At 45.8% G+C, this 25,475-nt stretch overlaps 2 protein-coding genes across 4 annotated transcripts in view; one reads left to right on the top strand and one right to left on the bottom strand.

Moving 5' to 3' along the window:
• Tagln2 (transgelin 2) overlaps positions 1-25,475 on the bottom strand; it is a 960,136-nt gene that overhangs the window by 848,195 nt on the left and 86,466 nt on the right. The window lies entirely within an intron of this gene.
• Positions 3,693-9,853, top strand: Fcrl6 (Fc receptor like 6). The gene is made up of 4 exons (XM_051147909.1): positions 3,693-3,723; positions 8,660-8,680; positions 9,126-9,401; positions 9,482-9,853. The coding sequence occupies exons 1-4, from the start codon at positions 3,693-3,695 to the stop codon at positions 9,796-9,798; spliced, it is 645 nt and encodes a 214-aa protein (XP_051003866.1). The 3' UTR covers positions 9,799-9,853.

Here is a 25,475-nt window from a genome sequence, read left to right as displayed (position 1 = left end):
AAGCACCTCCTGTAGCCTTCCTTACACTCCTAGGATGAAGTATAATCATTTATTCACCTTAGAGATAATGACTCTGGGACCCAAAAGGTTATAAAACTTAGCCCCAGGCCGCTCAGCAGATTAAGAATCAAAGCAAGGATTCAAGCTTGGGTGGCCAATTGACACCTAGCCTGCTGCCCCCACACCCAGAGCTGTCCCTAGTGACCCGCTCTCCTCTGACTTCCTGGCTGCTAAACTGGCACTTCCCGGTCCTCACCAACCACTGACTCTCACAGCTGCTGAGATTCCAGCCTCTTTGGAAGAGAATCCTCCCACCTTTCTGTCCAATCCCCTGCAGGTGCATCTAACCTGCAGCCAACAATATGAACGCAGCCCAACGCAAAATTATAAGCCTAGACGGAACCTTTGCCGCTTTATTTTTATAACTCGATTGTATGGTTTTCAAGACTTTGTTGGTGACAATGTCATGTTGCAATGCAAAAACAGTGTGATAGGGGCTGGAGAGATGGCTCCGGGGTTAAGAGCATTGGCTACTCTTCAAAAGGTCCTGAGTTCAATTCCCAGCAACCACATGGTGGCGCACAATCATCTATAATGAGATCTAGTGCCCTCTTCTGGCCTGCTGGTGTTACAGGCAGGCAGAACACTGAATACACAATAAATAAATCTTTTTTTAAAAAAGAAGAAGAAGGAGGAGGAGGAGGGGGAGAAGAAGAAGAAGAAGAAGAAGAAGAAGAAGAAGAAGAAGAAGAAGAAGAAGAAGAAGAAGAAGAAGAAGAAGAAGAAGAAGAAGAAGAAGAAGAAGAAGAAGAAGAAGAAGAAGAAGAAGAAAGAAAGAAAAGAAAAGAAATTGTGATGGGGTTGGAGCCTTACACTAACCCATACTAGTCTCCATTCAGTATACCCCGGGTCCTAGAAGATTTGTGACCTGAGCAGATTTGTGACCTTACTGCCACTCTATAGAGTCACCATCACCCCCGAAGGTACAGCCTCTGCAGGGGGTTTCACTTCACACCCACAACTGCTGGGTCACAATGACAGTAGACGATGCCAGAGAGATGCTTTGACCATTCTGTACTCTCACCATCACAGATGCTTTGCGTGTGAGGCCATCTGCAGTCACCCATCACCAATGCTTCCTTCCCCTGTACTGACCTGCCTCACCCACTAGACCCATTGCTGAACAGAGCTGAAGATAAAGCAGGAGTCTGCAAGCAAAGAAGGGTAAGGAACCACAGGTGCTAAGTTCTCTGGGTGGGTGGGCAAGACTCTGCCCTCTTTCTTACCTCCCCACTACTTGAATTCTAAAGCACTCTGGCCACCAGAATACTACCTGCCAGCGTCAATGGGTTTCCCATTTCCACTGAGTCAGAGAACCTTTGGCAAGAACAGAGGAAGCTCACTCCCTCTGTTCTTGCCTTCAGCAATAAGCACATGGATATTTTTTTCCCAACCACAGAGAACTTCTCATTTAGACTTCCTAGGAAAGCCTTATTGCCAGAAAATTCCTCGTGCTATTTTACCAGACTCTTCCATCTTTTTTTTAAAAAGATTTATTTATTTTATATATATAAGCAATCTATTTGCATGTATACCTACATGCCAGAATAGGGCATCGGATCACATTATAGATGGTTGTGAGCCACTATGTGGCTGCTTGGAATTGAACTCAGGACCTCTGGAAGAGCAGACAGTGCTCGTAACCTCTGAGCCATCTCTCCAGTCCCCCAACTTCTCCATGTTTTATCTAAAAGTCATGTGTTCTGCTCTGTCCTCGGAGACGATGGACATTTCTGTGAGGGACCTTTGAGTACTTTCAGTTTTTGTCTATTACAAATAAGGCTTATATAAACACACTCTGCATGTCTCTGATGCCTGTACATGTGTATACTCAGGAAGATGCTGGACCATCATGTATGCACATTTTACTCTTAGTAAATCCTGCCAGGCCTGTTCCCAAAGAGGCTGATTCCTTTTCTGAGACTGAGATACCAGAAGAACTAAAATTGAATTTCAGGTTACTGGGGCAAAAGTTAAGAAACAGGCCTACAGGAGATAATCTGGCCAGCTGCAAAGAACTAGAGATAGTGTTGCCTAGTAACTGACTCACAGGGTCCCACCAGAGATAGAGTTAATAAGAGACCCTGTTTTATGGCCACATTCCTTCCTGCCCACCAGAGATAGGGTTAATAAGAAACCAGACACTTCCCTGGACAAGGCTGTAAACAAAGAGAACAAAGAAAGCTAAGCCATGGGTCATCTTGGCCTTTTTCTGTAGCCTGTCACTTTAGACATTAGGCCTCTTTATGTTACTCAACCAATAGCTGCTTGCCAGGTTGGAACTCCCCTGCTTTGGGGCGCTGGGAGGGATAGGAACCTATAAATTTACCCTCAGCCCAGAGATCAGGGCTCTTTCTGGATATCACTGTGTTGGTGTCCGGTCAGAGCCCGGCTCTGAGTCGGTTAAAGGTCATCATGTATATTGCATCAGTATCAAGTCCTGGTGGGTTTTTTTTCGCGGGTCTCATGATCTGGGTACAGCAAGCCTATAGGCTCAGCAGCAAATCGTAGCAGGGAAGCAAAGAAAGACCGGAAGATCCCAGGTCCCACACCCCTCTGAGGACACACCCTTCATCCCTGCAACCTCTCACTTAAGCCCAGCCTCTTAAGACAGACCCAAGGCCAAACCTTTAATACGTGGGTTTTGGAAGAATATTCTAGAGCAAGACTTATAGCAAGAAAGGGCCTCATCAGAGTACTGGAGGAATGGGAATTCAAACAGTTAGAGATTTTCCAAAGGGGATAGATACGCCATGGCTATAACCCATCCTGGTTACCTGGCCTGACCTTTCTGAAACCAGAGAAAGTGCTTAGTTAGTGACTTACCTGCCTCTTTCATGCTTTGTGTTAAATAAAATGATACATGTTATTTTATATATAAATATGTATCTATTTGTATGTTTATTAAATTTATTTTAATATTTAATTAATGTAAATTATTTATGTATTTATTAAGTATTATACATTTGGGTGGTGTGTGTGTGTGTGTAAAATGGAAATGTCAATGTGAGCATATCAAATTTCTTCCCCATTTCCTGTTATAAAATATAATGAAGCACCAGGGTACCTTTGGCAGGCCCAAACCAAAGTGCACCCCTGAGAAATTATGCCGTGCAACAGATCTGGCTGGCGTAAAGGGGGTTTATTGGAGGAGGGGAGAGGAGTGAGGGTAGAAGCAGCAAGAGAGCCCTGAGGACAGGGAAGAGGGGCAGCATGCACAGAGAACAGAGAGAGGAAATGCTGGGAGAGGCAAGAGAGAGAGAGAGGGAGGGAGGGAGGGAGGGAGGGACAGACAGACAGACAGAGACAGAGAGATGGGAAGAGGAGGAGAGGGAGAGAGGGAACTGAAAAGGGATATTTGGGATGGTGGGGGTCTTTTCATCGCAAAGCACACCTGGCAGCTACAGCAGATTCTACATAAACAGCTCAGCACCTGGAGCAGTGGTGACAGGCCTTGACTTAAGAAGCTGCTAGGTCCCTAAGCGCAGGCTAGCAGAAGCCTCTGAAAGCTCCAACTTCCTCAAGCCAGTGAGAAGGGCCGCGCACTCAGCCCTGCTCAGCACCACTAGTTGCTCTCTCCCCAGCCTCAGCTCTGCCTGCTGTCTGGTCTGCTCTGCTTCAGGAAAGGCATCATGCTGTTCTGGATGGTTCTACTGCTCCCCGGTGAGTTACTGGGCTCTGGTGTCCCTTCCTCCAAGTAATTTCTGAAACACAATTCCTAGCCTTTCCTTTTCTGGATTCACAGTGAATTAGTGCCTGACGCTTGAGAAAAGTGTGTACACACCGACAAGCTGAGGGAAGCTGGGACCGGGTGGACGCATTCCTATCTCCGTTGCCAAGGTTCTTGATAAAGCAGGCCCTGGGTGAATCAGAAACAAACTAGAGAAGCAGACTCTGGGATCCTGTTGTTTCCCATCGTCACTTTTTCTCTATGAAATAAATAATTCTTGAGGCTATCCCAAAAGGGAAGTCATAGAAGGAAAGGCGTCCTCTTTACCAGACATCTCACTCGGTCAAAGGTCCTGCACACTGACTGTTCAACCACATCCCAAGCCCGCCTTTCCTCTTCTGCCTGTGTTGTCTCTCTCTCTGTAGGGAGCATGGTGAGCTTTGTGGTCTAACTGGTCCTTGGGGCTGCTTCAAGGAGTCAGTAATCCATGGCTCTCTCTTCTCCATTTCTCCAGCCACATTGGCCAGTCATGTTGTGACTGCTCCAACAGTGAAAGCTCACAGTAGAGGGTCTCTGATCCCTAAACTCGGCTAGACTCACTGTAATATATATTACAATATATATCTAAATATATGTAATATGTAATATGATATATTTAATATAGTATATATATTGTAAACATATATACAGTTTTCTTTGTTAGTTGACCTTTCAGGGACAGGAGAAAGGAAAAAAACCTGTTTTCCAGTCTATTTGCTTGTTTGCATCTTTGTTGTTTATTTGATTGATTGATTGATTGATTGATTGATTGATTGATCTCATGGAACAGAAAAGCAAAATTAGCCTGGCGTGGTGGTGCACGCCTTTAATCCCAGCACTCAGGAGGCAGAGGCAGATGGATCACTGTGAGTTTGAGGCCAGCCTGGACTACAAAATGAGTCCAGGACAGTCAAGGCTACACAGAGAAACCCTGTCTCAAAAACCAAAAAAAAAAAAAGAAAGAAAGAAAAGCAAAATTATTCCAAGACATCTCAGTTTTGAACCCAGGATCAAAACTGGGGAGATGGAGCTAGTGACCAGCTTTCTGACATTCAGTATAGTGGAGAAAGAGACACAAGCAGACCACACATGATGCCTGGGAACGCCAGAAAAACAGCCTAAAGCACATACCCCAGGGGTGGGCATGTGGTAACAGTTGAAGTAAGTACACATCTGTTATTTCCTCTTGGGTGTGGGCAAAGGAAAAACAGGGGGAAAAAAAAAAGCACCAAGTATGTTCGTCTTTGTAGTATGTTCGTCTCATCTAGCCATTAGAACTTTCTAGAGCAGTTTTTTTTTTTTTTTTTTTTTATCACTATTAAACAGTAGGGAAAACCCAGGCTCTAAGAAGCCTTTCTGCAGTTACCCAAATAACAAGAAATGACAAAACAGAAATGACAGCACCTATCCCTCAGAGGTTGAGTCCTATGTTTTCTCCATTCCTCCTACCTACTCAAACATAGATGGGCCCTAATTGGTAAAACTAGAAAATAGTAACTCATTTTAAATAACATGAGGTGTGTGGACACGATAATGTGCAACAATTACTAATTATCAGTTATCAGGTATCTTGAAGGCTAGAGGTCCCAGCATCAAACATGATGAGATATGCCTCAGCATTAAATATGGAAAGATTAAGGGATGGTCCTCAGCTTCCTTCTGAAGCAAGAATTAGACAAGTTCCATTTCCTAGTGTAGCCCCACCCCACCCCCCATTATCCGTGGGGGCTTTTGGGTGGTCGTGTTTGGGGTTTAATAGTAAAGATATGGAGAGATTTATAGTATAAGCCTGTTGGCCTTTCTGCTGGGGCAGTCTCTCAGCTAGCCCGCCAACTTAACCCAACTTCCCTGCCACTGCGTCCCCACCACGTGGCTCTCTCTTTACTTCCTTGCTCTTCTGTCTCCTTTCTCTTGCCTCTGTCCTCCAGCCTGGTCCTTCAGCCAGATTCGGAGCCAGCACTTTAATTCTGCAAATGCCACACTTCAAAACCTAATACAAAAACCTAACGGGAGAAGGGCTATGTGACCTTCCCCATAGCAGCTTGCCTTTTCTTTTTGGGCAGGAGAGGAAGTGACAAACATTTATACATCCTGTTAGCCTGGTGCTGCCTGCACAGCAATTAATGACTGAGAATACAGGAACGAACGCACCTTCATAGCCAGTTGATACAATATGTGTGTGTGTGGAGGGGGAGGGGAGTTATCTCAACACTACATGCTCACACAGCTTCCACGGCGGGTGTCACTGGACTTCACACCCTCTTCCCAGCAGCATGGCAGCCATGGCTTGACAAAGTAGCATGTCCCTCCATAGAAGAGACTCACAGTGAGGTAGAGACCCACTGTGAGGTAGTTCTTCATGTTGAACTAAGTCTGCCTCCCTCGATCATCTACTTTTCAATAATTAGTCTCTTTTATGTCCTATAAAGTAACTCACAATAAGTCCTTCCCTTCTCTTCCACAGAACAGTTAAAGGCCACTATTTTGTCTGTGCTTTGCTAAGCCTTGCCAGATAAAAATCTCCCAGCTCCTCAGCATTCCAGTAAGAGGCGGTTTCCAGACCCTGCTCCTCAGCCTAACCTGCCTTTCTTGATATGATCCGTTGGTATGCTGGGAGCTGAGCTTTCTTCTCCCTCCCACTGTGAAGCAAGAGGCTCCCAGCTACTGCTACTGCTGTTTGGGGTTCTATAACGCAACTTAGTGTGGCAATCGCTCTTCCGTACCTTGTCAAATTGTCAACTTCAGCCTACATCTAACTGTGGACCCTGAGTCCTCTTCAGAGAAACTTCTGTAAACAAATGTCACCCATTCAGTCTAATCCCAGTTGGCTGCCATCTTGACTACACAGGCCTATTTCACACTCACAACTCCAACATCCTGCTATGCAATGGAGCAACAAGTCATCAGGACTTGGAGACATGAGTTCACTTCAGTGGCTTCGCTGTCTAGATGTCTTCTCTTTTGCTATAAGCTTCCAAACTCTCAACTCGGTTCAGAGTACATTTTGTAACTGCAGAATGGTAGTCCAGTGAGAAAGAAAGGTAGGGGGACATAACTACAGAACAGGTTTTCATTTACTCTGGGGCTAGACCTTCTTTCCACTTCCAGTTAGTGTGGCAACCAGTTTTCCAGGCAGTGGGTCAATATAACCTTTACAACCACCTATTTTAGAAATTACTATTATCATTCCCAATTGTATGATATGACAAAATGAGGAATTGAGGCGGTTTGTCCAAGCAAGAGGTGGGTTCGTTGAGTCCAGTCAAGGTCATCTGCTGCCAAGTCTTGCCTTGCCCTTTACAACATCAAACTCATAGGTGACAAGAGTGGGGAGAAGGAAGGAAAGAGGCTGTTTTTCTGGGGTCCCCAGGCATCACGGGTGGTCTCCTTGTGTCTCGTTCTCCACTATACTGAATGGCAGAAAGCTGGTCCCTAGCTCCTTCTCCCCAGCTTTGCAGTTCAATGTCTAGATCCTAGCTTCAAAACTGAGATGTCTTGGACTTTATCAAGACAAGTGCCAAGATCTGTCCTTCCATGAGATCATAGACCTCCACCTTTACCCGGGGAACCTCCTACTAAGGCATAGTCAACACAGGCCGTCCTGCCCCTGTGGTAGTGTGAGTGTTAGGCATTGTTACTTGCCAAGATGGCCATGCCTAGAGCATGGAGTGGCGTTATCATGCAGAAAGAAGAGCACAGAGCAGAGCAGGCACTTTCCCCACAGGCTCCAAATGTCACAAATTCTGTCCAGGAAGAGGTCATAGTTAGGAATAATTTTGTTTTTCTGTTCCATGAAGTCAATCAATCAAACAAACAAACAATAAAGACACAAACAAGCAAATAGACCATTGGAAAACAAGATTTTTTTTTCTTTCTTCTGTACCTGAAAAGTCAACCAGCAAAAAAAAAAAAAAAAAAAATATATATATATATATATATATATATATACATATATATATATATATTACAATATATTATATATTATAAATATATTGTAATGTAATATACACACACACACATAGTTACAAGTCACAACTTTGGAGTGTAACACATTGCGCCCAGCTGAGTTTAGGGATCAGAGACCCTCTACTGTGAGCTTTCACTGGTGGAGCAGTCACAACATGACTGGCCAATGTGGCTGGAGAAATGGAGAGGAAAGAGCCATGGATTACTGACTCCTTAAAGCAGCCCCAAGGACCAGTTAGACCACAAAGTTCACCATGTTCCTTACAGAGAGAGACAACACAGGCAGAAGAGGAAAGGCAGGCTTGACAGGTGGTTGGATAGCCAGTGTGCAGGACCTTTGACCCTGTGGAAATATAAGGAAGGTAAGCAATAATGGGTTGGCAACTTAATAAATAAGGCAAATTCAAATCATATGTGGTGGCTTGTCATCTCAGCACCTAGGAGCCTGAAGCAGGAGCATTTCCATGAGTCAGGGGCCAGCCTGGGCTATATAATTAACTCTGGAGATTACTAGTAATAGTAGTGCAGAGTACTACTACTGTGGAGAGTACTGGTAATAGTACTGCAGAGTACTACTACTGTGGAGAGTACTAGTAATAGTAGTGCAGAGTACTACTACTGTGGAGAGTACTAGCAGTACAATAGATTCTGTGATTGGGGAGAATTCTGATTGGGGTCCTAGGGGAGGCCTGTCTAGAAAGGCAAAGCTTGACCAGAGCTAGTGTGGAGGACTGTGGGGAACGTGTCCACTATAAATGTTTGCTGGTTAACAGTTAGAGGAAGTGATTGAGTGGCTTAGTGATTCAGTGGTTGGGTGGCTTTGGGGCTGGGCGGTTGGTAGCTCAAAATGACATAACTACCAGTGGTTCGTGTGAACATTTTTCCTGCTACTTGATTTAATTTTATCACTTTGATCTCTTGCAGTTTCCATGATTGAATCCCAAGGTGAGTCATGAGTTAGAGGGGTCTGGTGGGACAGTAAAGTATTGTTCATGGATCCTGGAGGTCAGTGGCTCTCTGGGCAGGACCCCTCTCTGCAGATGATGGTAAGCCAATTCATTGGGCCCCAAGCTATCTGAAATAATGTCCAACATGTAGCCAATGGATGCAAGAAATTCCAAAGAGCCCTGGATCAGCCCAGATACCCATTTTTTCCCCTCTGAGTACCACAACCACTAAGGAGTCATCTGGCTTTGACTTTCTGGGGCTCTCATGGGACCTAGCTTTGTAGGAGTCATTTCAGATTCCTTGCACAAGGGCAATGAACAAGCTCTGGGGATGAAACCAGCTCTCTTTTGGGCCTCATATTTATAGCCCAATGTATGTGTGGAAGATCAGCCTGGGCTTCACTGTCTGGGATTTTCTGAGCCCTGGGCTTGTGTCTCCCTAGAGTTGCTGCAGACTCCTGTGCTGAGCCGTGTTTCCTCTCCAGACTCCGAAGATCTGATCCTGAAGTGCAAGGCAGAGGTGCATCCTGAGAAGCCAGATTTGCAGCTCTTTTATTCTTTCTATAAGAATAACCGTGCCATTCTGAACAGGGGTCGTAGCCAGTTATTACACATTGCAGAAGCTAAGGAGGAAGACTCAGGGCTTTACCAGTGTATGGTGGCCACTGAGGATGGCAGAATCCAGAGAGAAAGTAACTATCTGAGCATCCCAATACAGAATAAGTAGATGAAAGAAGAGCAATGCTCCTGAGAGGTCCTCAGGAAGAAAGGATCCTGGATCCTGGACAGTCAGGCTGACTCTCCCATTCTATGTACCTTCCTCCAGTGCCTGTGCTCACTCTGCAACATGAAGCCACTAACCTTGCTGTAGGAGACATGGTGACATTTCTCTGTAAGACCCAGGGGGGCTCCCTTTTAATCTTGTACTCCTTCTACCTTGATGGAAAGATCATAGGGAAAGCCCTGGCTCTCTTTGACAGAACTGCTTCCTTCCCCATCTCAGTAAGCCAAGAGTGGAGTGCTAAAAACTATTCCTGTGAAGCTAAAAACAAAATCTCCACAGAGAGGAGTGAGACCAAGGAGTTCCCCTTGGTTGGTAAGTCTTGTCCCACATAATCTCTGAGCCCCAGTAACTGGCAGAAGCCAGATCTCCCTCTCTTCTAACTTTCCACCATACCTAGCACAGTAATGACTTAAAGCAGGCTCTGCATGGCTGATCACAAACCCTGATCGGACTGTCTATCTTCTGAGCTGGCAGATGGTGGGGGTCACATGGGGGAGGGGTTACATGGCCATCCATAACATGACTAGTCATGCTAGAACCTTCGGAGCCATCTTTCATTTCCACTTACAAACTTACAAGGCTGCTCCAAGCCACATGTTTTCCCCAAAGCTGTCCACTGTGTCTCCTGCACCAGTTTGGGATGCATTTCTGAATAGTTAGGTTCTCACAGCTCATCTGCCTGGACCAACAGCAACAGGTTAATTGTCTGGCTACCTGTAAGCCTGCTTGGTGCGATGGTCATTGCCCCGCTGTGTTTCTAATTTATTTCTTCAGATCCCGGAAAAGAAAAGGTTAGTTAACTTTTTTTCAGATTTCTTGCTTGCCAAATCCCTGGCATTTCCCAGCTTTTGAGACATCAGTCACAGCCTAAACGACATGGCCATTTCTCTTCACGTGAGTCGCCATGTTGAGGAGAGAGATTTTTCTTCCCAAGTCCCACAAACAACACTCAGAAGAACACTTAAAAGAGTTTTCAGTATATACACAGAGACGCCGAATCTCACACAGTCTCAGACATAGAGATACAAACACACCACTGCACACTGAGGCATGAAGAGAGGCACAAACCAGGAAATTCTCACAAGGTAAATATAATGCACACCGGTGTCCTTCACATTAGAAAAATAGCCTCTGTCCCTGAATATGACTGAGGGATAAAAGCCAAAGATCTTTAAACCTCTCTCACCAAGTTCAGCTGCCCTCAAGTCTGTTAAGAGAGAAATAATAAGTAAGAGCTAGGATGATTAGGTACATACTCACATGCTTACCTTGGACAACGCAGTGCCCAGGGTGAGTGTTCAGTGGACTAGGTCACATCAGGCAGGAAGTGTGACAGAGAGAAGAGATCAATGGCCAACCCCCGACCCTGCCACTCTGTAGCTTGACCCACTGTTTTCTAAGAGTCATCAAATAACTCCCTCCCAGGAATAGTGTAAGGCTTTAAATAAATTAGATAAAATACAGCTACAAGTAATAGGCTCTGGTGGCACGTGAGTCTGACAAGGATGTCTGACAAGGCCTCATTCTGAGACAAGCAGAGCCAGCAGCAAGTTCCCCCAAGTTCTAAAAAGTTTAGCTAAAATTCTGATTAGAAAATTCTTTAGAGAAGAAGTAAAAACAATCAGATGCCTGAGGTCTGTGCGTTTTTCTGTAACATTTGAACCCTCGGTCTCTTTTTCCTCTTTTGGTGATGCTATTTATGTACGAACGCTGGCTTCCAACATCATTTGTTTTGGACGGCTTCACGGTTATTCAATCTTGAAGCCGCCTCTACTGCAAGCCACACTTAAAGGAACAATCAGTTTCAAAGCTGTCTAGTTGTCTAGTTCCGGTTTGTTCCTAGGTCTTTAAATCTACCTACAGATGTTCAAATCAATCCCACCGCCTCCTCCATGGGGACAATGTTCTTACTTTCTATTTAGTCTAGGGCAAAAAAAAAGATTGCTTTAAAAGGCTCCTGAGGCAAGACTTGTTCATTCCGGTTGGTAGCTCCTTCCATTGAGAAAAATTTGATGGACTTTCCAGAAGCTCACTGAACTTAATCAGCAAGGAGGACCACTCCCATGAATCCAAGATCAGATGTAAGAAATAGAGTAGCCACAAATAAAAGTATCAACCAGGGAAACTGAGGCAGGGCATAGATCCCAAGGCTGGTTGGTGACCCTGCAGCCTTTCTCTGAAGGCACCCTTCCAGGCCAGAACTGATTGGTACCAGCAATGGCTTCCACTGATGGTGGCAAGCTGGGGCTACGGCTGATGTCTCCTTGTGCCACTAATGACGGCAAGCATATAAAAAAGAAAGGGAAAGAAGGAAAGAAAAGAAACACACACACACACACACACACACACACTTGCACTTGATGATGAAGTAAGACAGACTTCAGCAGATAGGTTTCAACAAGCTTCTTCTTTCAAGTTTCTCCTACTTCATACATTCACATACATACATGCATATATACATATATACATACATGGAACAAACTCCAAAGAGCAAATTTCAACCCAACCAGCTATTGTACATATGTATATACACTTTGGCGGAAGGAACAAACTCAAAAGAGTAAGTTCCAACAACCTTATACACATACATATGTTCATACACACATCTTTGTAGATGGAAAAATTGATTCCAAAAATCTTATTATTTCTCCCACCAGCTTATATATTCCAGAAAGATCTTTCTTTTTTGTTTTTTGTTTTTTGTTTTTTGTTTTTTGTTTTTGAAAGATCTTTCAAGCAGTACAAAAATCAGAATGTGTTTACATTCTATTTTCTTTCTTTCTTTCTTTCTTTTTTTTTTCTGAGGCAGGGTTTCTCTGTGTAGCCTTGGCTGTCCCGGACTAACTTTGTAAACCAGGCTGGCCTTGAACTCAAAGCATCTATATTCTTTAAGTGAATTATTACAATGAGTCTATGTAAGAAAAACATTATCCTCAATACCTTCACATGATCAAATGTTTTATATATTATGGATGAGAAACAAAGATGAAAAAAGTTATTTCCAAGAATCCATATACATTTGTAACTAAGCAACTTGTTATATATTAACAGAGAATAAGCAAGAAAGGCAGTTTCTCAGTCAGCTCTTCTTTACTGGCAGGCTGTAATTTGCAGTTATGAGGAAAAACAATCAATTATCCTAAAAAATAATCTTATAAAGATCTTAAAAGAATCACAAGTCTAAACTTCTATATAAAAAGAATCAGCCATTTCTACTTTAAATCCTAAAAGTGCTCATCTACTCATTAATAATTTCTATTAAATTATATCAGGAAGCTGAGGGCAAAAGTAAGTATAGGAAATTAGTCACCTTGAAGGCCAGCTTCAGTGAGAGAGTCACGTCAGCTGGTGCTAACTGGGGTATCGTCTCTTCTCATCAACATCAAAAAGTCCCTAGCTTTACTATTAAGAGTGTACTTTTTTAAACTTCAAAGTGTTCCTTAAATTTTTTTCTGCATCAGAGCCAATAAAAACATCTTTACCTAACTTTGCTAAACAATCTATTTTTCCAAATTCTTTCTAAGGGTCATTGTTAGCACTCTACAAGGGTGGTGGTTGAATCATTAATCTGCTCCAGCAGCAATGTCGGAAAGAAATCAAGCATTATTGTTGTGTATGTCAATGATACAGTCCAGTGTGCTCATACATTTCATATATTAATAGGGATTATAAGGACCGCAAGGATAACCAGCAGAGCTATGCGCCATAACAGCATGAAGGCCTCAGGACACATAGTTCTCATGCCAAGACACACCCATCATGTGTATGCTAGCGGGTGAGCTGCATTCCATGAGTTCTATTTGGAGCTGTTTTGCTGTTCCTCCTGCACGGACCCCAACATAAAACAAGGCCGAGTATACAGCAGAATTCTAATGTAGCAGTTGTTTTATTTTCATATATATCTTTGAAGTTAGCATGTAACATTATGGATTTCACTGTGGCATTTTCAAATACGTATGTTATTACACTTTGTGGCAGTTACTTTTAACTCATCTTTTATATCTCTCTTGAGTCTTCCTATCTTCCTTCCGAGGAAGTTAATAGCATCACCCTTCCCATGGTTTGGAGGGCTAAAGACTTCTCAGATATAATGCCTAATAAGGTTACACTGACAGTGGTAGCGGAACTGGGTCTAGAATCTAAGTCTCCAATCCTTAAATCTTCCTATTTCCAAGTTAAATTGAAGTAAAAGCTCTGTATTCTCTTGGGGAGGGCATCAGCCAAACGGTGGAGGAAATAAAAGGAGACACTTTGACCTGAATGCTTCTCCTTCCACAGACAGACCTGAGGAGCTCACCACAGGGAAACAACTAAGAGACATCCTTGTCCTTTTCTCACCCTCTGTCTTATACCTGCTGCCCTGCACGGACCTAACTTTCTGTAGGACCTTCCTATCTATTCAGAGTTGAATAAAAGCAGAGCTGGATGACGGTCCTACCAGCGACCTGGATGCAAGCAGCAGGACCTACCAACATCCTCTTGGTGTCTAGGATGATGCTCTCCATCAGTGCAATGCCTCCCTCCAACATACATCATCTCCAGCTCCAAGACTCCAGCCTTCAGCGCTCAGCAGTGGCTCCAAGCTCTTACTGTGTGTGTCACTCAGTTCCTGAGCCCAACAGTGATGGAGCCCCTAAACCCTGTTCCTGGCCAGGAGCTCTTAAGCTGTGGGTTCTTTTCTGAGTGGGAAACCAGGCAATTGTGTGGAAATAAAGAATTTCTGTCTACACACACACACACACACACACACACACACACACACACACACACACACACACACGGGGTGTGGGGGGGGAGAAAGTTTCAAAAGTAACAGAGCCACAGATATCTTCTTTCAATACAAATGGAAAAGAGTTTTGCTTCTGTTCCTCAAATGCTGATTTCTGGGCCCCTGGACCTGACTGCAATCTGAACATCGCATTATAGTGTTTATTCTAAGAATCTCCTGTCTCCATGTGGTGTAAACATTGCCCCCCAATTATTCTCTGATTGGTCAATTAAAAGCTGAATAGAGGAAGGAATAGGGCTGGACTTCAAATCCCAGTGAGGGGATGGGTAGAGAGAGGGGAAAAAAGAGGATTTTGACCACAAGGTGAGGTCCAGGGGCCACCATGAGAGCAGACATGGAGCAGAGAGAACCAGATCCACACTACAGTGCAAGTATTTGGTGGATTTTGGTTGGGAAGTAGCCGAATTGTCTTAAAGGATTAGAATAGATTAATATCTGCTCAATGAGTGTGCTTTAAAGTTTGTCGAATAAATCAAATAGTCTCTGTCTCAATTATTTGGGAACAATCCAGATTAGAGAAAAAAACTGCCAGTTTTAAATGTGAACTAACAAATGGCGCCTAAGTGGGGCACAAACCCACAACCCTGAGATTAAGGGTCTTATGCTCTACAGACTGAGCTACCCAGGCTAAAGAAAAAAACTGCCACTTTTCCATTTGAATTAACATAGATAGACAGATGATAGATTAGATAGATAGATAGATAGATAGATAGATAGATAGATAGATAATAGATGGGTAGATGACTGAGAGAGAGAGAGAGATAACATGACAGACAAATAAGATAATAACTAAGTACAGACAGATATATGTGGATAAATGGACAGATAGATAAATATATTTTATACAGAAAGAGAATATACTTGCCTTTATCCTGAAAGGAAAGCATAAAGCTGTGAGTATAGGACTAAAAGGCCTCTCAGAAGTTCAGCGAGACCAAGGTCAGCCAGCAAATGGGTTGCCCAGACAATATCATGGAATCTTGACAAGGGGTCAGAGCCCTGAGGGCAACCAGGACTCTGCCTTCACCTGCAGTTCTGAGCATGCTCAGCTCAGAGACAGAGCTCAGCTCTCCTAAAGCTCTAGATTGCAGAGTGTACCAGAGAAGTCAGCCATTGGTTTCTTGTCTTTAAAAAAAAAAAAAAAAAATGGTTGTAAAATCTAGCTTATTAAAAGAAGTATGCCCATTTGTTTTGTATCACTCGTACAGGCATTTACAGCACCTGGCAGTTTGGTTTAGTTTAAAGTGCTCACACTCATTAAAGGGTGCTGACATATGCCCCGCTTAAGCCCTGGCCCAGCTTTACTGAATCCTGTTCTGGACCTACAGACAGCAGAGTCTGACTTACAGAAAGGCACTGCACCAGACCCCTGCTTTGCCTGTGAAGGAGATTCTGTGTTCTCTTCCAGCACCACAGACCTGCCAACAGCACTCCCCAGGCTCTCCCCTATCAACCCTGTTGCTGCTACCCGGATGCTTATAGATATGCAGCTGTCCAGACCCAAGCCCAGACCTGCTGGATCAGAATCCGCATTTCAATAAGATCCCTCAGGCAATTTGCAAGTACTTTCAAATGGGCTAATATGTTTACGAGGCACATCAGGGAAACGCATCCATCTCCTTAATTGCCTATGGTTCTGCCCTGAAGATGGAAGAACTAGAAAGACCGCCCACGTCCAGGAAACATCAACACTCTTCTCCCCCCCCCACCACCACCACCAAAAAGGTCCAGAGGAGGCAGATACTAGCAGGGAAGACTGAGCATCCTGAGAAGACTGAGCAACTCAAGCCAGACAATCTATGCACAGAGGACCCCCCATGGGTCAGCCAAAGTGTACTTACAGACCCCAAGCCATTGCTACCCCCTCCCAATAGAAAACCTGCTCCCTTTAATCAAGATCAAAACACAGACATGACGGCTCATGAAGGAAAACACTGTTGATAAGGCCCCAGAAGCCTCCAGACCTTCCAGTTGCTCTCAAGAACCATAGACCACCTCCTTCCTGAATTGTCCCACTTCCCACGCCTACATCAGCAGCCCAGACTAGTGCCAGTCTGTGAATTGCTTTTAAGTAATCTTTGATAAGCACAAAAATCAGCAAATATTTAGAAACTTTTATAGCAACCTGAAAGTAATTTTATGTTTGTTTAATACAATCATAAAAAATTAGAGTTTGTCTTTTGTAGGTATGCCTTTTTTTTTTTTTTTTTTCCGTTTTTCTAGTAATTTGCTTTTATTATAGTCTACAAAAGTACAGGTCCACAATGGATTGGAAATAAAAAAGGAAAAACAGGTTGTTTGGTTCAGATGACTGAGAAACCACACATACACACACACACACACACACACACACACACACACACACTCCTGGCTGCGTAGGAACTTCGCTCTCTCACTGGTATGTCTACACAGATCTATGTTCACAGCTGAAAACATATTTTTCTCTCAGTTTAGAAAAGGATAAGCTGCAATTTTTTTCAAAAACAAATCATTACTAAGAAAATTGAAAAAAAAAAAAAAAAGAAGCCCCCGCCCACACACACACACACACACACACACACACACACACACACAGCACACACGGTAGTGCTATAGTCTCTTTGGTTTGTGGAATATTAGCATCAAGCCCAAAGCCCCAAATCCAGTCCTGGAGGGTGGGGGGAGACATCTCACAGGGAAAGAGGGATACCGTCAGTTCTCAAGGACAGACTCAGCTGACACTGAGGAAGGGATCCAGGGAGAGCTGGCAGCTGCTGCACACCATAGGTACTTGATGGCACTAGCCACAGGCGTGCCCACCTGCAGCCTGTGACATCTTTTTCTCTCCAAGTCAAAACTAAGTGCAAACAGTTATGTATCTGGATGAATGTGTTGACTGTGCCTTTTCTAGGACCTGGGCTAGATAGGCTCATATTAACTAAAGGATAAAGGTGCAGGAAAGAACTGAGTGTCTGGGTTGAGGGTAGTGAGTGCAGCACCCTGGACTTGCCTCTTAAGGGAAGGAGAGAAAAAAATGCACAGCTGGGAGCCCCGTGGCTGCCCTCTGCTGGCCTTCTCTGGTCCTCAAGAATTTATGCGCTGCCTACACCCAGCTGATCCATTCACAGGAAAACTACTTCTTAAACTGTGGGGACTGGGAGTGCAGCTCAATTGGTAGAGTACTTACTAGGCACGCAGAAAGTCCAGGAAGGCACCTCAGGAATCCAATGTGGTGGTGGGTACCTGAGGTAGAGACAGGAGGATCAGAAGTTCAATGCCATCTTCAGCTACATAGCAAGTTTCCAGAACAGCCCAGGCTATATGGGACTCTTAAAGTGTGTGTGTAGGGTATGTGTGTGTAGGGTGTGTGTGTGTGTGTGTGTGTGTGTGTGTGTGTGTGTGTGTGTGTGTGTAGGAGAGAGAGAGAAACCTGGCCATTTTTTATGCATGACTATACAGTTTAGATGCAAGACAAATGGAATCAAGAAGGGTTGCATGCCTTGGGATTTCTTTCAATTCCAGGCTGGTTTAGATTTAGCTAAGACATAAGGTCTACGTTTTTATTTAAATGATCAGCTCTGTGTCCTTTGTGGTCCTAGATCCTTCTGTACTGCTGGAAGCAACAGCAGTTCTCAGAACTTAGAGCCCTCAGCAACTCTGCCTCCGCCTCTCACACTGCTCACAGGGCCTCAGCGGAGGAGACTCACTTCAGAAAGTAGTCCTCGTTGCAATTAACTTATCAGTATGGCCTAGGGAGCCAATAATCGGCACAATAGTGCATTTTAAAGCTGCAACCAGTACACAGGGCAGAATCAAAACTACTCTAATTCTATGGCCTCAAAACCTACGTATATACCAATAATTTGCCAATCTGATGACTCTTGGGGCGCCTTCTTTCCGAGCTCTCAACTGTTCAGCTACCCACTCACTCTTCCACCTTCTCTCAGAAGCTCCACCGCCCACTTCCTGTCCTTCTGCCCAACTGATTGGCCAAACAGCGCTTTATTGACAACTGCTCCATCCACTCAAGGCATTCCTCCACAAGTCCTGCTCTGCTAGATTTCTGGACTCTTTTCCACGTAGGAGCACATCCATAGAGATGGTCACTTTCCTCATCAGCACGGGATTGCTGCCTCCCAGTTTGTGAGCTCTGACCTCATGGGGATTACGCATACTGGATGCTCTATAAACGTTCATTTGATGCGTTGGTGTGCAGGAGCTGAGAAGCCAAGTGTTTGGTGAAGGTGAATGAATAAATGAGCTTCCAGTTCCCCCAATAAAACTCCATGGCTGGTTGTTTCCTTTCAAGCAGCCGTCCCTAACATCTCTGGAAAGGCACCCCGTTGCGCCAAAAGCAGAGCTGTCGTAAGATGAACATCCGCCCCAAATGCTCTCCTTCAGGTACCCGGTCCTGCTTGTTCTTCCTTCTCTCCCACTCTGTACATCATGGCCCCTGGCTCACTAAAGTCAGGGTGAGACCTTCTCCTTTACAACAGGCTAGAGCCGGGGTGAGATGGGAGAGGCTGTGATAAAATTAGAGGAGGCATCCATGCCAGTGCCATCTCTGGGGCTACCAGGAAGGTGTGGCAAATGCGCGCATGCAGAAACAGTGGCAGTGACTATTTCTAGGAAGTAGCTGAAACACAGTGTCCCTCTAGGTCTTTTGCCTCAGGCCCAGTCTTCCTGCCACACCACAGTCAAGCCCAAGAAGGCTGGCTTAGGGAGGGGACCTTTGAGGCCCAGCAGCAAGGCATCTGCTGACAGATCACACGCAGGTGTGGCTTACAAGGTATTGAGAAAGAAAACTTCAAATGTGGTTAAATAATCTACTAGTAATTTACAGAACAACAACCCACCCACAAGATTAGTAAAGGTGCCTGGTGAGCTGAGCAGAGGCAGATACTTGGAGGCGGGGGGGGGGGGGGGGGGGGGCAGGCAGCCAATCAGACATTTCAAAGTTGTAGTTCTGATAGGACTGAAATTGTGCTGGAGCCATAACTCAAGTGATAGAGTATTTGCCTAGCATGCATGAAACCTATGGCTTAATACCCTTGTACCCATAAACTGGAAGTGGTGGGGCATGCCTGTAATCTCATCATTCAGGAGGTGGAGCCAAGAGGGTCAGAAGTTCAAGGTCACCCTCATTATTAGTGAGTTCAAGGCGAGCCTATAACATCTGAGACCCTGTAGTGAGAATTTTGGGGGAACTTTAGTTTTTTCTAAATACACACACACACACAGAGAGAGAGATACACACAGAGAGAGAGAGAGAGAGAGAGAGAGAGAGAGAGAGAGAGAGAGAGAAATAATAAAAGAATATGTTTGCATCCTAATCCCAGGTGGAGCTGGTTCGAAGCAGCTATGATTTCTCTTGTGCTCTGGCAGGGTTGTGATTTTGCCAAATGCAGATTCTGTGATTGTGTCACATTTGGAATTCTGGGGCGTTTTCAGAAGGTATGGAAACGCTAGAGCCCCAACGGTGGGTTGTTGGTTGTGGTTTGTTAGGTAGTCACACGCAAAGAAGAAACAAAAAGAAAAAAATTAGATATCCAGACAGCAAAGATCATACTTGTCCCCAAGGAGCTCACTGGCCCTGATCAGCAGGAAGTAGACTAATGATGCCGTGGCCTCATTCCCATCCCTGACTAAGGGATATCTTTCCTCCCTATCTCCTCTCTCTCTCTCTCTCTCTCTCTCTCTCTCTCTCTCTCTCTCTCTCTCTCTCTCAGGTTTATTTATTTATTATGTGTACAGTGCTCTGCCTGCTTGTACTCCTGCAGGCCAGAAGAAGGCATCAGATCACATTATAGATGGTTGTGAGCCATCAGGTGGTTGTTGGGAATTAAACTCAGAACCTCTGGATGAGCAGTTAGTGCTCTTAACCTCTGAGCCATCTCTGCATCCTCCTTTAGGGCCTGTTGTTGTTGTTGATGATGATGTTTGTTTGTTTTGTTTTTTGAGACAGGGTTTCTCTGTGTAGCCTTGGCTATCCTGGACTCCCTTTGTAGACCAGGCTGGCCTTGAACTCACAAACATCCACCTGCCTCTGCCTCCCAAGTGCTGGGATTAAAGGTGTGCTCTACCATGCCCAGCTACTACTTCTAGCTAATTACTAGTTTTTTTAGAAACTCGCCAATAGTAACTCCTGGTTAGGTCTGGTCAGGATCTCCATCTACAACAGCCTCCTTCAGGTTTGACTGAGCAGTAGAGTTCTGCCAGTCCTCTTCAGGCCAGTTTTACCTTTCCCCTCTGAACTACGCCTAGAGGCGACCCATTCCGCAGTAATGCCCTCATCTTTTCCCTTTACTCTTGGTTTTCCAGGAGCCAACTGAATGCTGCTTCCTCCACAGCCACTCTAGCTTAGTCTCTGCCTGCCTGGCTCTCCTCTCTCTCGATTTCACCCACCCCTCTTGTCCTCTCTCCCCTTCTCACTTCTCCCTGAGGAAGAAGCACAGCCCCATGATGCCTTTGCAGACAGGGTATTTCAAACATAGCTAGGCTCACCCTCACCCACTTCCCCTGTGCCTGAATGTGTGCACCAAGTGGCTCTGGGTTGCTTGTTCTGTCCAGGCACGTTGGTTGGCCACGAACTAGCCCTTCCTGTAGCCAATGGTAGAACTGGGCTAATGGTGAGGCCCAGACTGTCCCACATGCCAGGTATCCCCAGCTTCAGTATGCGCAGCCTTCTGACTCCAGCCTCCCAGAAGGGCCCCAGGGAGACAGGAGTAGCAGCCCTAGCTGCCAGCTGCTCGCTTAATTAAGGAATGCGGGGAGTGGCCCCTTTGAACTTACCTGCTAATTTACTCTAGCACACTCCCCCCTGTGGCTGGGTAATTAATGTGGTGTGAACCAGTGATTAGGAGTTCTGGAGAGAACCTGCCTGCCTCAAGGCTTAACCCTTCCCTGGGATGAAACATCTTCAATCCGCCTTTCTCCAGCTGTCACAGAGCTGGAGGGAAATATTTCTCCTTTGGGGAGGTAGGCTATTTCCCAAGCCTTACCCAGTCTCTTCCCTTCTCCCCCAGCCAGCTTCACTGGGGGGAAAGGTTAGAGGACCCCCAACTGTGTCCTCCAAAGGAATGAAGAAGGGTCCAGCCCACTTTGCCTCACTCTTGCATACCACAAGCCCAAGCTCGTCTTATACCCTCCAGAGCCATCCCATGCAATCTGACTGACAGCCGCTTCCAGAACAGCACCCCACAGACAGCCTGCCTTTGGCAGCACACAAGATGTAAAAGTGAAAGAGACCTGGGCTGTGCAATCATGGAGTTTCCAGTTTAAATGAGATTCAGAGCAGGGTCCTGCTTAACATCAAACATGGCTCTATCTTCATCTTTGTGGCCTTCTCTTTCCTGTCTCTTGCAGACATAGGTAACATTTAAAGCTTACCATGGACCAGATCCATGATACCTGGCTGGTGTCTGCAGCAAGTGAGAGATACAGTTATTGATCCCGTCCCTCAGGTGAGCGCACCAAAGCCAGAAGTTACTTTTTTCATGGCTTCACGTCCAAATGTGGATCCAAGTCCTACTCTGGAGATCGCGTACATAGACCACAACCCCCGTGCGTCTGTCAGATTGCACAGGATGATTCTGGAGGGCACAAGATGAGCTTGGCTTGTGGGAGGCAAGGATTGGGCAAAGTGAGCCAGACTCTTAATTCCTCTGGAGGACAGTTTGTTGCCCCTAGTGGTCCCCTAACATTTCCCCCCATGTGAAGCTGACAGAGAGAAGGGGGAGACTGGGTAAGGCCTGGAAAGTAGCCTACCTCCCCAAGGGGAGAATAAACCACAACGCCACTACCCCCATCTGTCTTATACTCTAAGGCGCACTCAAACACCCATCCCTCAACTAAGGCCTCCCAGCCTTCCACCCACCTAGGCTAGGACAGGCCTTTACCCTCTGGCTCCCATAGCATCCTGCGCACACTTCTGGCATTGTTCTTGCTACATTGATTGTTTAATTACTGGGTTACACATCCCATCTCCTCCCTAAACTTTGAATTCCTTAAGGACAAGGGCTAAGCCTTTCATCTCTGTGTCCCCAGCACCTGGCACCTAAATAGATGCTTAGTAAATGCTTGACAACTAGATGACAGAATTGACAAGAATGCCATTAATGAATCCTCTCCCTTGGCTCTTCTGTCCTTCAGCCAGAAACTGCCAAGGTCTGCTGGGACTTCTGCTCAGCAGACTCTTTATTCTCCTTCGGACATTCGCCTCCTGCTTCAGGCTCCTCCCTTTCTCAGAACCCCTTTCTTCTCCCTCTCCCAGGCTGCTCTGCACAAAGCAGCCCCGCGCCTTCAAGCAGTGATTCTTATGGCGTTCCTTCATTCCAGCAGCGGCATGCCCACCTGAAACAGTGCTCGTCAGAACTGAGATTCCTGGGCCCATCTCCACCCACTCAGCCAACAACCCTGGCAACTCAAGGGTTTAACAAGGGAGCCTCTGCTCTCCAGAATAGCTAAAGCCAATATTCAACCTGCAGAATCAGACTCCAATCCCCCCTTTCACCTTCCCTCTTTGGCTTCAAAAGATGGTGCCTTGACCATCCCTCATGGTTCCTGGAGCCTCCTTGGTACTTTCCCACCACAGACTCTTCACGCACTCTACTCTCTCCTTGTGTCCAAGGCCCATCAGAACCTCTGGCCTCCTTTTTCTCTCTTCATATCTAAATCATGGTCAAAGTCCACATGCTCAGAGAACAATCCCTGCCCAGATCCAGAGACACCTTCTCCTCATGCCTGGTGCGATGCCGACTGCCTGGTGCGATGCCGACTGCCTCCTGCAGTGCTAACTGCATAGTACGGTGCTGACTACATGTGTGGCTCTTTTGTCCAGAGAAATGCCAGTGTGCCAGTAGCCTTCACTTTTCCCAGCATGTCTGTTTCTGCAGGCAGGGACTCTCTCCCCAACCTCTCCTGCTCACCAGCTCCCATCCTATATGTCTAATTTGTGATTCAAGGTTACCATGACACCCATTTGACTGGCAAGCTAGAGAGACTATGCAGGACAACACACAGTGATCCCCTCTACGTATATTTTAGGAATCTTTCTCCCGGGCAGTGTCTTGAAATGACTTTCCTGTTGGGGATAGGGCTACTCAGTGGTAGAACATTCCAGATGCCTTCCTTTCTATGCCTAGGACTGAGGGAAGAGGCAAAAAACAAAAGAGGAAGCTAATACCTAAAAGCAGAGAATGAGAGTGAGGGGGGGACGGCTGTGATAGAACAGGACCCATGCTCTGCTCTCTGTGACCCCTGTGACCCCAAACTAGCTGCCTAGCATCACCTTGTCTTTTATCTGTTTGTTTTGCTTTGTCTTTAGAGACAGGGTTTCTCTGTGTAGCCTTGGCTATCCTGGACTCACTTTGTAGACCAGGCTGGCCTCGAACTCACAAGAGATCCGCTTGGCTCTGCCTCCCAGAGTGCTGGGATTACAGGCGTGCGCCACCACGCCCGGCTCATCCCCTTTTTATTCTTCCACCACTAATACTTCCAACAGAGCTACAAGGAGAGGTCAGCTCCAAGAATGGTCCTCAGCCTTACATAAAAGCAAAAGGTGGAACCATGTCTAACAGCCTTTCCCTCACTTTGCAGTTGTTTATTAACCAGCACGTGTCTCCAGTGCAGAAACAAATGCAAATGTTGCTGTTAGGCAGCCTACAGAAACTATGAAACTATGACCAGCAATGGCATAAGGGGAGAGTTAAGTGCACATGAGTGCAAAAGGCTGCTTGTAGGCAAGAAACCTTGAAGGGCAACCTGGCTGGGTACAGAGCTGGCCCAGGTCTGAGAGGACAGCTGGAAGAGCATGCCTGCTAAAGAAGTCAATACAATGTATGCTAATGTCAAACGGGAGGTTTTAAAAAGAGGTAGTTTGGCTGGGATGGTCAGAGAGACGAGGGGATGTGGGCTGCCAGTATGGAGAAGCTGGGGAGCCACACATGCTAAGCTCTGTGTTTAGTCTTTATCCAGAGGGCGGTAGAAGGCTTTCAAAGAATTTTAAGCAGAGGGGAAGTGACTGGGTCGGAACTGCAGCTCAGAGGGATCTCTGTGGCGATGATGATGATTAGACAGAGCCACGGGCAGGGTTGGATGCAGAGAGGCCTGGTGACGATGTGCTAGGAATGCACCCATGGCTGCGTGGGTGTGCTTGTCACCATGTTTTGGCCAGCAATGTACTCAGAAAGGAGGCTGACTTACAAGAACCCACTTCCGAAAGCCCAGCTAGGCCCAGCTGAGCCCGAAGCCAACTTCCACTTTACCAGGGATGCTTTCGCTTTCAAGACATCTCCTTTTGAGTCAAGATTCCTCCTTCTGAACATGGGACTTTCCAGCAGGACCACAGCTCCTTCCGTGCGCTCACTTGGCCTAGGATAGATATCCCAGTTTGTTGAAGGGAACCCTCAGGAGGAGGACGTCGGCCATGTGGTCCTTCTGGAGCCTTCTTCTCTGCGAAGGTAAGTGAAGCAGGTGGCCAGCCCATCCTCGGGGAGCTGGACCAGCCCCTCCCTAGCTGCCTATATTAGACCTCTAAGGCAGCTTGCCTCTCAAAACCAAGTGAGAACCAAGGAGCTAAGGAGAAGTGAAGAGGAGTGAAGCAAGCTCTGGGGCAGCTTAACGCGCGGTCTTGGATGAAATGGGGTGGCAGCACTGGCGGCATGTGCATTCAGAAGTCACCATCTGTTCTGGGGTCCAGAGCAACTTGAAATAATGGCGGTTCTGAGGGAAAGTTGGGTTCAGGGAAGATAGGTGTCTGACAGGGCTGATGCATGGGGATTTACAGTTCAGGGGAAAGTGAGGAGTGTAAGACAGAGCAGGGTTTCCTATGGTCTGAGGACTGTTTTAGTGGCCTGTAGGAATGCTAAGGTCCCTCTCTGTATCCTGTACAACAGGAGATGACATGGCATAGAGAAGTGAGGTGACGGCAGGTTAAATATGGTCCCTGTGGGCTTGAAAATGGCTGATAACAAGCTGATGTTGGTGTTTGGTCATCAAATACTAGGTGACTCCCTCCATCACTCTGACGGCTGAGTTCCACTCTTCAATCAACAAGTAGCCACCATGACAAGATCAGCCCCTGCAGGGCCAGGAATGGAGTACATAGACACCCACAGACCCACAGACACACAAGACACTTTCGTGTACTTGAGACTCCTAATAACTCATTACATTGTCAGACCGTAACTTATTTTTAAAGGGGTTCTTACTGGCAGACGAGGAAGCTAGAGTAGAGCTGAC

The sequence above is a fragment of the Acomys russatus genome, chromosome 6 (genome assembly GCF_903995435.1).
Source record: "Acomys russatus chromosome 6, mAcoRus1.1, whole genome shotgun sequence".
Lineage (NCBI taxonomy): Eukaryota > Metazoa > Chordata > Mammalia > Rodentia > Muridae > Acomys > Acomys russatus.
This window is presented reverse-complemented; position numbering and strand designations above follow the sequence as displayed.